Below are 11,755 nucleotides of genomic sequence, written 5' to 3' on the forward strand. Positions count from 1 at the left end.
TGGAATGCATAAAGAGCTCAGAGTGATGCCCACTAGAGTGAGTGCCGAAAGCACTGTGATTACAGCACTTACCCCAGCACGAATAATTTAGGGACATTGCAAGGTTTTTGTGTGGCGTGCACTTAAGATGCAAGCTTGGGTTGACATGACCCATCACAACTAGGAGAAGTTGATTGTGGATAGCGAACAATGCAACCACTGGATGAATAATGACAGTTTCAGCTGGGAACCAAAGCCATGAACAAGAAAAATCCCGACAATGGACACTCCCATGGGGCGGTTTTGCTGAGAGTGAGTCAGAGTGAGCAGTCTCCTCCCTTGGCAAAGAAGAGCCTTGTCGTGTCACATTCCGCACAATGTAAGATGTCTACTTCACTGTAAAATCTGAGGATTAGAAGGAGGAAGATCGGGAGATTGGCAATGATGGTTTTGAAAATCAGGAGTCTCTCGCCTGAATCGTAAGATTTGGCAAGTATGGATACATGCCGTTTGTCATTACGCTAGCTGACTTAAAGAACAATGAACTTGAACTGGAAGTGACATTAAACAGCTTGGAGCTTCCTGGAAGAATTGTTCACAATCTGCCAAACTGCTACTTGGGAAGTGAGTTGAGACAGTGCCCTTGAGTAAAAAACTAAACAAACAAGCAAAAATAATGACTGTTGTACTCTCCTATGTTGAGTCACTCACATCTCAAGGAACACAGGTAAATTTGTTTTGGATATGTTACATGATATTTTCATAACCTTTTGCTAGTAAATCACACTCTAAAATGGAACGTAATTGCTTTTCAGTTCATTTTCCAACCCAACAAAACATCTTTATAATTCTCTATGATTTGAATTTTTCTTGGTCGTTTTAAAACAAAGGGTTTTTCAGAATCTGTCACAAATGCCTATAGAATTGTAATCCTTAAACGTTGTTGTTGTTGTTGTTGTTTAAGGATTGGCTACTAATCAAGTGCTATTGTAAAAATGTAATAATAGCTGATGAAGAAAAGTGGCTGCTGAACAAGTGTCAATGAACATTTCGTGAGCTGACTTTTTTCCGATCAAAACGGATACAATCCTGAACCAGTTTCTAAGAGGCTTGCAAATAAAAATCTGAACATTTTCAGGAAGAAACCTTCAGTATCAATTGTGGAAGAGGGGGCAAACATTTAAAAAGGGGGCTTGCCTCTCTGCCAAAATTTTAAAAGCTTCAGTGGACAACAAATAGGCACTCTGGGCAGTGTTGATTTGTGCACTTGAATTGATCGCACGCCAGAGTGTGTGCGAGCAGCACAAATAACGACGATTCACACTTTATCACAGCAGTTTGCCCCAAACCCCAGTTTTACCTTTACACTTTACACTACATGACAGCTTCTGTCGGCTAATGGAGACCTCTGAGAGTAGAAACCCCTCAAAAAGGTTTGGCCTTGAAGGCAGCCTTATTACTTGCTGAGTCATGAATAATGGAGCAGGTTGCTTCATAATCCCCATGCAATGAGTAGCTCCATCAGCTTGAAAGCGAAGGATGTAAACACAACTCATCTGGGTTTTAACTTGGTGTCTGCAAATAGACATTGTCAAATGGTTGTAACAAAAAGCAAATTATGTTCACGCACTGCTCAAGTATGAAAAGTAACATTAGCCTTTTACCTTAGTAATGCATAACTGACAAAATGGCTGCTTTGTGTCAGGTAGGACATCTGATGTTTAACAAAAAGAAACTCATGCACGTGACAACAAGCTGATGCTATAGTCCAATTGTGATCAATTATTATTATACATTCATCTTTTTAATGTCATTTCTTTTCCTGTGGAAAATCAACTATTCAACCCCTATATCAGACCCTCAGTTATTCATGGAATAGTAATTTATTGCATCTTTTTGTGTGTTGTTGAGTTTTTTTTTTTTTTCAGAAGCGCCCTGAGATAAGCCCCTAAAGTGACAAGAGGGGAAAAAAGAAATATGTTCCTCATTAGGACGAGAAACTTTGTTTCACATGGAAGACCTTCTTCTGCTGTTACCTCTTCTTTTGCTATGCTGCTGTGGTAGCAGACAAAGAGGGAAAAAAGCCAAACAAGCTCGAGGGGAAACAAATTTCAGTTGTATTTTGTTTCCTGACTGTTGTCAAATAATTATACAATAAAATACCAAATGATGGCTTGTTTTCCTCTCTTCAATGCCCCATTTTTTAATTAAAAAAAAGAACATGCGTTGAGTTGTGATGTCATTTGTGTCCAAAATAAAAGCCTGTCCGCTGATCCACAAATCAAAAACCATAAAGAAATACAGGTCTAAAAAGCACTCACAACATAAAAAATACAGGTCCAAATCACAAGTATAATTATTGACATAAAAAACATATTTTTTGGAAATGATTTTGGGACAAATTTCTCCGAACAGACAATGGCAGCAGAAGAGAGAAAAAACTTTCCTCAAAACAAAAACGCAACAACACTAATCAAAATGTAGCTATCGGGTTTCTATGCGCGTATACTACGAGAAACTTTCTGATTAGAGGAAGTAAGTTTTCTCATTATTTTTTCATCCTAATGAGAACGATCATTTTTGTTTTTCTCATGTCACTTTAGGGGTTCTTTAGTGATGCCACACTGATTAAATTAAAGATAATAATTGGCATCAAATTGAGCTAAGAGACAGTGTTTTGCGATTTAAAATCATAATTTGTGGTTTATATGCAGCACAAGCTATTAATGTGGGCAGAGAAATGGGAGGACCTAACCTAAATTGGAATTCACCTGGGAACACGAGCAATGGTCTCCAGCACAACACAGCTAAGTCCACAATACTTTCACAATAGTAACAACAACAAAATAAATGATTTTTTTTTTTTCCAAGTGATTCTTCTAAATCCAAACAAATCAGAGGCCAATATGCATCTCAGTGTTTGACCTTGCAAGTTTCACAGTATAGTGAACCACTAAAGAGGGTGATCCGGATCTCTGTAACAATGGCTGAAAGGCAATTATACATATTGATGCTTTCATTCCAACATTCATGCTGACTCAAGAGGCGAAGCGGTCCGTGTTGGTCCACCAGTGCTGTAAGCCAATAAGGTAGGTGAACTAGAGGTCGCCCAGAATTGCTTTTATCCTCTGAGAAGAGCATCCATTCAGCATCTTATGTTGATGCTGTCGTTTCAAGGGAAGCTGTTATTTTTCTTTTAGTGTCTTGGAAATATGTAGCAATAGTTTTATTGAGCGAGCGCCTTACCAAATCATCGCCACCCCCTGCCCGCCCCACCCCAGTAGACCAGACAGCTAACTGCTTATGCACCATCATCCATCCTGACTCATAATATGACAGCTTAAGCATGTTTGGCTACAAGTTGGGGACATTATTAAACAAACAGCGGTCTATTCATGTGAAAAGAACAGAATGCGGCACATACTGTAGATGGATATCAGTAACATCTCTTCAGGTAAGTGATTGTATTACACCGGTTGATGGGAATAAAGCACATCTATTATGGAGCAGGATTGTGTCGGAGAGCTGCTGAATATCAAGCAGGTGGCTCCACAGCGGCGGCAGGGGTGGACCAGCTGCGACTCTGTACGACAGCTGACGGTACTGCATCTTTCTCACTTCCATTTGGAAAGCCTTTTTGAGCATTTATTCAAGATTTCTTTCAAACAATTTAAGGTTCATGGATAGTCCATTTGTCCTCACTCGTGAAACAAGCATGTGGATGACTAGTAACATGTACTAGTGCTCCAGTCATTCCTGTCGTGAGCTAATTTGGAATAGTAGATTAAAGCTTGCACGAGTAATTAAAGAAATGTTCTTGTGCCACCTTTGGGGGGAAGAAAATCCTCATACTATAATTGAGCACAAGGGCTCATCGAGAGTGAATGCGTCCTGTTTTTCTTCAGACAGACAATGCTCATCTGCAAATGCGACGGAATTACAGAATTCGATAAATTAATTACAAAAGTGTAGCCACTTTTTGGATTGGATGACGGCAATGACATTTCAAAGCTAACGTCAGTCTACATGCTGCCTCTCGTGTCCTACATCTTTTCCTTTTGTTGCTCTTCACTCTCAGGAAGAAGACAATCAAAAGGGGAGATGCCTTTTTCGGGATGGGGGTATGCTAGCTGACTATAAACCGCAAGAGAACAAAGACGCTAAACATTTTACTTACAGTTAAGCCACACCCCAAAATTCAGAAAGAATGAAAAGGTGAAAAAGATTCAATGCCCCAGCAACACTCTTGAGTCTTACATAATGCATAGTCCTTTACATATAGTTTCGGTAATCATCTTCAAATGTACAGTACAAATCTCTTAAATCACTGTACAGGGTCTTTATTGCTTGGCTGGGAGATGTAGTTACTTAGATATTCATTTTTGAAATGACACAGGGACACCATGTATTATGTGCTAATTGTTTTGGCGCAGTGTGAATACTTTCTTCCTGTTCAATTATTGACGATAAACTGTTTGCTTTTTAGTATCACATTAAAAATGAGGGCTGTGAATAAGGTCATTAAAAGAACAAATTAGCGCTTCCGTTAGAGTTTTGCCGTGTACCGTGAAATATGAACTGCTCACTTAAAAAGTAAACAATATAATCTATCATGCTTTCAGTCAAGTGACCGAAATCGACGTGACATGCTTTAGTAAATGACCTTAAACTGAATGTACAGATTACCCAGAGGCACTTGAGAAAACAAGCAGTGTGGCAGTGGTAAGTGATGCGTTCACTGCCCAGCATCAACATTTCAATGCGCTCTCTAAGCTATATGATGTGTTACTGCGCTGTATTATGCACTTTAGCTTCAAGACCAATCCTAATGAATGCGGCGGCTAATTATTCACACCTCCCAGCTCAGCATATCCGGGTCGCCTGTGATCAATGGAATTAGCGGGAGAACATCTTACTCTGACCAGGGGCCTAAACAAGACGTCAGAGCGGTCGGCATGCCTACGGATGTGTCTCGTGCTATTGATCGTTCTTTCCATGCAGCATTCTGCAGGGACTGGCTCCGTGCTACCACACTTAAACTGAACACTAGAATTGAAAAGAGAGAGTGCCTAGGGACGTCTGTTTATAACCCCGGCGTATATTGTGTAAATTAGTAAAGGACATGACGTTTGTCTCTTTGGGGGGTTCCCTACAGCATGTAGCAATTTAACACTATTGCGTGCAGCACTCAGTACAGCTGCCCCCCGTGTTGTGGAGAATTGTAGTATTCATTAGGAAAGTAGTTGGTGTGTTTGTTTTTCGTTTTGGGTCTAGCGACCATATGATAAAATATTCAAATGATTCTAATACAACAAAGCAGGAGAGTGGAAATGTGGTTACCACAGATGACTCTAAAAACATCCATGTTGCTTAATTGTAATTAATTTTGAACCCGTTTTGAAAGCAGGAGTGCCCAACCAGTTGATCGCAGTGCAGCGATTGGTAGATTGATCGACAACTAATCGATTATTATATGAATCGATAATCATTTTTGATAATGGATTAATCGTTTGGATACCTTGTTTGATATAAAAATGTCAAAATCCTCAAAAATTCAGATTGTCAACAGTATATAACGTGAAACGGCGAAGATTCGATTGCCGAGTTGCACAAGAGTAAAATGTCAGAAGTCATACATATAGATGAATGCGCTTACACGGCCAACACAAAAATATGATGAGTTTGGCTTTGGTCCAAAATGGTGGGGCACCTCCGGTTTAAAAAAACAATGGCTGAGGTATGACAGCGCGCCATACCAACTTGACCAGTCTGTCGAATTCCCAAATAGACGAAAGGAGGCTTATAGCAGCACAAAAATCAAGATACATCAGTTTTTAGGCTTGAATACAGCTATGCCGTCTACGAATAGAGAGCCCTAAGAGAGAAATCAAGACTAATTTGATCGCTTATCTTAAAGTAACCTACCAAGAGTCAGTACTTGCTAATTTAGCTCCATGGTTTGACATCATTTTCTTGGGTTTGCAGGAAGAGTCTTTTGGGTGTACTTTAGTAGAACTATAGTAAGTCAAAACGAGATGTTACTGGGCTACTGGGACAAAATCAAATCAAGCAGTCTTATTTTTCTCTCAGTTCAAAAATGATTATGGGACTATTTTTTAGAACAAAATATAAATACTTAATCATCATAAAACTCTACAGAGTGAGTTCACCAGTTCCAATGTTAGACAACAAGCAATTATTTTTCACTACCTTTTTTTATTGTTATTGTCGAAGAGGAATCTATCCTAGTCGAAAACAAAGCTTCAAGTTCAACCGCTTCAAGAATGATCTTTTCGAATGTTAAAACAATAATGCACAATAAAATGATTCAAATGTGACCTTCTACATGAATTTAATAGTTCAAGAGAGAATTAATGATAATTGCATTTCCATTGCCATGGTGTTCACGGCTCTGCTCTTCCCTCAAAGATTAGAAACATTGACATGAAGTCAATATGAGTGATCAGTGCATGAAGCTCCCTGAGGCTAGATTTACACTGCATGGTTCGTCTGACTCAATTCCATATTTTTGTTCTCAAGTGGCACTTTCTGGATAAGCATCGTGGCAGTGAAGAGAAAAAGCCACATGGACTTGTCAGCGTATACTAATTTGGATTGCTATCAGTGCGACCGTGGCATAAATAGGCAGCTTGGATAGATACACTGGTCGATACAATTGCATCTGCTCAAACAACACAAATAATATTGTTTCTTTATATTTTCAGTCTGTATGACCCTGTGGTGACTTTCAAAGCTCTGAGCTGTAAAAATTGAAGCAATATTTCCACGCAAGCAGAAATCTTAAGCACCATATGTGGGTTGAATTATGTCCCCTGGATTACTTTTTGTCACGACAAACTTAATTAGAAGCCTGCTTCGGATAATTGGTCAGATATTTGAAATTGGACTTCTTCATTTCTTTTATCCATGAATTTCATGGATGTCTTCAGTGAGAGTATCACTCCTGCTCCTTTGCCTATTCTTCCAGCGAATAACCACTCCTCTCTTTATCTCGGGACTAATTAAATCACAGTGTGGCGCCTCAGCAGCAGTTTGACCTCTGTTAAACTGTTCAGATGACTTCAGAAGTTATATTTATCATTTTCCAACAATTCACAAAAATATTATTTTTGGTGTGATACAAAGTTGCTGCTCATGACAATCAGAGTGAAGTTGAACTTGAATGAGTTGAAATATGTGCTAAAACAAAGTACAGTTTAAGGTTGTTTTTCCATTTCACACGTACGTAAACATTGTTAATTACAAAAAAAAAATCTATGCATTTATGTGTTTATGATTAATGTGTGTCGTTATTACATGGCTTGACTAAGCAAGATTATATGCTATATATACTATACGCGATTAAGGTCACAAAAGCTAAAGGTCAAATACTTCCGAAGAATCCCTAATTAGAATTTATATAAAATGTGCTTATCTGTCCATTGCAAGTATGGCAAAATTACTTTTCATACATTGAATGAAGTGCCTTTGATACCTACCTTAAAGTGACAAAATGCGTACTGGCATTTAAATACTCCCCATCCCACCCGAAGAAGCACATAAGGGTTAGGTTGAATTGAATTCATATTGACCCGCTGAAGTCAGAACATCACTCGCTATCATTGGCTCATTTAGGTATATAATTAACTGGTTATATGGTTAGATTGCGCTGCACCGGGGCTAGGAGGACTAAATCTGTGTCGCCCCACTTAAACCACTCCAGAATTGATTTGATATTCTAAAATATTTATAAATGATTTCCTCAGCCCCCATATCAGTCAAGCCTTGATTTAGCTCATGAAGAGAAAAAAAAATACCTTGAGCCTTAAAAGTGATGTCAGTAAGTACTTCATATTTCAGTTAATTTAAGACTTTTACTCAAGTACTACAAAGTGACTTTTACTCCTGATAGTTGTACATTAACCCTAGTGTCACTTTCTGGTAGTGCACTTAATAGAAGTACGGCCATCTTTTACTCATAAAACATCATCTGTATTTTTTTTTTCCCCCGTGTAGCGACAAAACGTTTATTTTGAAAATATTAGCCGGAACTACAAATGTTTCCTGTTGCATTACTGCACAGAACAACACGTACAGTCTGTCGTACGTATGCATGATCTAAACATACTATTTAATTTTGACTAACTTTTCGTGCTCAAACGTTCGCAGTCACTACGTTTGAATTCTAATTGCACTCAGACGTAATTACACTTGGAAAGTAATAAAAATAGTAACTCTTACATTATGCATTCTTTCAGGAATGACTGTGCTCAATCTGTCCTTCGCTGCGTGTGGTTTTTTGGGCATCTACCACCTGGGAGCCGTGGGAGCTGTTCTTCGCCATGGGGACAAGCTGCTTGCCTCGCTCAAGTCCTGTGCAGGGTCTTCAGCTGGGGCCCTTGTTGCTGCCGTCATGCTTACGGCTCCTGATAAAGTCAAGGTAGGCATGTGTCAAACTCAAGGCCCGGGGGCCAGATACGGCCCGCCACATCATTTTATATGGCCCGCAAAGACAAATTGTGCAACAAATTCGTGTGTCATTACTAGAATTGCAAATAATAATATCTTTTTTTTTCATATTTGACCAGTTTTTACTCGTCTGATTTGAAAACTATTTACTTGTCAGTTTGTTTTGTAGCTTTTAGTGTATATAATATGAGGTGCTCATACATTTATTTGGGTTGACAGTCAACTATTAAATATTTCATAAGCTTATTGCTGCTCTGTTCTTTCTCTTTCAGCACTGCAAAGAATTTACATACAATTTTGCTGAGGATGTAAGACAACAGAGATTTGGAGCACTCACACCTGGATATCAGTTCATGTCAAAACTGCGGTAACTTCTCAACAGATATTGAGTAAAAACAACTGAAGTAGGGAAAATCAAAAAACTAGACATCTGACTCAAGTATCTGCCACTTTGCAGGGAAGGAATTGAGGAGATGCTGCCTGCTAATGCGCACGTTCTGGCATCTGATCGCCTCCATATCTCATTGACTCATTCCAGAAGTGGCAAGAACCTCATTGTGTCCCGGTTTAATTCCAGAGAAGACCTCATACAGGTGCAAATATTTACTGGTGGTTGTTGTTTTTTTTTCTATGAATATGTAAAGTGCAGCCAACAGTAACACGCCGAAAAGGACACATTTTAATGACTACACTCACAATGTCTATTCTCAGGTAGCGTCATCACAATTAAGCATTTTTCTGAGAATTCTCCCTTCCCATCCCTGTAGGCAAGACGAATCAATCTTGAGTGCTCAAAGACTCAGCAGGTGCAAAATAGATCAATGGCAACAAGCGTTATTATTTCAACACATTTGAGCCATGTTTTTAAACATTTGAACCTCTTGTTACAATATGAAGGGTCTCGATTACACTATCGCCATTGTGTGAACTTACTGGTAGAAAACATGAGTAGAGACAAAGCTTTCTTTTGTTACCCATTTGTCACCGCTCGCTGTGAGCTGCCTCCCAGCACTACTGTGGTCATCAGTTTTGCAACTCGTTTCTCATTGTGGTCTCAAGCGGGATCCTGCTAAAAAAAAAAAAAAAAAAATTAGGATCAGAGTGTACGGCCTGAGCTATCAGAATCTTTAAATCAAATCATGACGAGGTAGATTTTATATGTTGTCAAAAACATGATGGGTCAGTTAACTCAATCTCGCACACAATATTACTGGCACTATTTCAACCAGTGAAGTTTAAATATTTAACGATTATTTGTCTTTGACACGTTTTATGCTCCCCTAAGGCACTCCTGGCCAGCAGCTTTGTGCCAGTCTATGCTGGGCTCCAACCGGTCAAGTTCCAAGGAGAGGTATTTGACCTTGTCACCTATTTTTCTTATTTAAATATTCATCAGACCTGACTGTAAACCATTCACCTTTGTGAGTAGAAATGGATTGATGGAGGCTTCACTGACAGCCTACCAATCCTGCCTGTGGGCCGAACCATCACAGTGTCCCCATTCGCTGGACAGCAGGATGTGAGTCCATTGCACAAGGGCCATGCGTTCAAGTCCCAACTCAGACTGGCCAACATGAACATAATGGTATGTATGGTCATGTACTGTATCTACTGTACATAAGCCTTCCTACTTCCTAACCAGTAGTGCTGTGCACAATATTTGTTCACTCGTTTGATTGGGCATGGTATATCGAGTATCTATTTATATATTTTGCAACTCGAATGAGATGTTTAATGTCACTGGAACTGCCTTTTTTTTTTTTTTTTACACAGCAGCTGTTAGCAGAGCTAGTCATCAGTCTGATGCAAAAACCTGCTTCTTGCTAAGTAATCCTACTAATGTAGCGAGGAGGAAGATGAGAGCCGTTCATGCCGTAATGACAGCCATCAAAGGGAATTAAAAAATATGCTCCTTTGGGGATCAACATAGTACTATGTCACATAACTCAAGATTCAGAAAAGTATAGAGGTTGTCCCGAAGGCTGGTGCATTGTTTTCAAATGGGCTACGGTGTGTTCTCCACAGTTCTCGATGGAAAACATCAAAAGACTGAACCAGGCTTTGTTCCCGCCACCTACCAACAGAATGCAGTTCTTTTGTCAGGAGGGTTTTGATGACGCCTTGAGGTTCCTGAAGACGAAGGGTTGGATGAGCTAGACTGACAGCTGGGAGTCAGGACAAATGGTGTGAAATTAATTTCATTAAAAATAACTGTGCAGGTTAACCTGGTTCTGGTTTTGGTGCAGTAAGTGAAAGCAATGACTTTTCCTCAGGGAAAGACTATATATGTGACATTGGTATTCCACACATTCTTATTTTAAGAAGCATGCAAACAAATTAGGCATTGATCTGTGAGACTGGCAGGCATCCATTCTCGGATGTGGTTGGCTCTTCTTAGCGAGAAGTCCCACAGCACATTCGATTTTGGGGAATCAACATTTGTTTATTTAAGATGTTGATTTGCAGTGATGGTTAGAATACTTCATTTCCCCCATTATGTGAGCTTACCTGCTGCTTGTAATAATGAGATTTAATTGTGACTTCTTTTAAATCAAGACATCAGAGGCAAAGTATTCCCCAGCTCACATGTATTATTTTATCCCATCGTGCAGTAAAATTCACTCCGACTAATGAAACAGTCAAAGGGATTCCCAAAGAGGCAGGCCCACTTGAGAAGCTGACTTCAGTATTTGTTATAGATTTCATGAGTTTTTCCTCAGTCAAGGGACGCATATTCCATAAATGAAAATCATCTGTTCAATGTGTGTCTGTATGCATTTGTGTGTGTATACATATGCATGTCTCCTTTTGCAAATAAAGAACAATCCTTTGAAAAGAAGACTTACTGTAAGCTCTTGAATGCCACTCCCAGTTAAAGATTCCTGTCAAAATGAAAAAAATACAACAATGAGAACTGCACATTGTCCATTTAATTCAACCCCACAAATTTGTGTTAGTCTGCTAGTTTAATGCTAACACATAAGAGAAACGCCATAGATGAGCTAGTAAAGCATCAGTTGAACATACAAAGTGAAACAACACATGTAGAAAGATAACACTCAACAAATTCTTTATCCTCTGTGAAGAATCACCAGTATTACTGGAACTTACTGAGGAGTTAATCTGTTTTGTTGTGCTCACAGATGGCCTGGGTTCGTACATCAGAAGTCCCAGTACAAAGTCAATTGAATTGAAGCAGAGAAATACCGTACAATATTATAGATATAAAAAATGTTTGCGATTATTTTGGATTCAAAGGATGGTAACGCAATGAATTAAACACATAAAACTTTACAACACTTCATTG

The 11,755-nt window shown here is 39.1% G+C and overlaps 1 protein-coding gene and 1 long non-coding RNA gene across 3 annotated transcripts; both read left to right on the top strand.

Moving 5' to 3' along the window:
• Positions 1 to 327: 327 nt before the first annotated feature.
• Positions 328 to 2,151, top strand: LOC148402118 (uncharacterized). Its single transcript, XR_015857249.1, has 2 exons — positions 328 to 706; positions 1,908 to 2,151. It is a non-coding gene; the product is annotated as an uncharacterized LOC148402118 (long non-coding RNA).
• A 1,409-nt stretch (positions 2,152 to 3,560) lies between these two features.
• Positions 3,561 to 11,287, top strand: pnpla4 (patatin-like phospholipase domain containing 4). Of its 2 annotated transcripts, none has more exons than XM_088369721.1 (7): positions 3,561 to 3,579; positions 8,238 to 8,419; positions 8,721 to 8,815; positions 8,906 to 9,041; positions 9,734 to 9,799; positions 9,878 to 10,033; positions 10,474 to 11,287. In XM_088369721.1, the coding sequence occupies exons 2-7, from the start codon at positions 8,240 to 8,242 to the stop codon at positions 10,603 to 10,605; spliced, it is 765 nt and encodes a 254-aa protein (XP_088225847.1). In that variant the 5' UTR covers positions 3,561 to 3,579; positions 8,238 to 8,239; the 3' UTR covers positions 10,606 to 11,287. The 2 variants fall into 2 exon arrangements, with proteins under 2 accessions (XP_088225847.1, XP_088225848.1); XM_088369722.1 differs by lacking the exon at positions 3,561 to 3,579 and adding an exon at positions 7,944 to 8,082.
• The last annotated feature ends 468 nt before the right edge of the window (positions 11,288 to 11,755 follow it).

The sequence above is a fragment of the Syngnathus floridae genome, chromosome 2 (genome assembly GCF_059516105.1).
Source record: "Syngnathus floridae isolate MCC-2025c chromosome 2, RoL_Sflo_1.0, whole genome shotgun sequence".
Taxonomy (NCBI): domain Eukaryota; kingdom Metazoa; phylum Chordata; class Actinopteri; order Syngnathiformes; family Syngnathidae; genus Syngnathus; species Syngnathus floridae.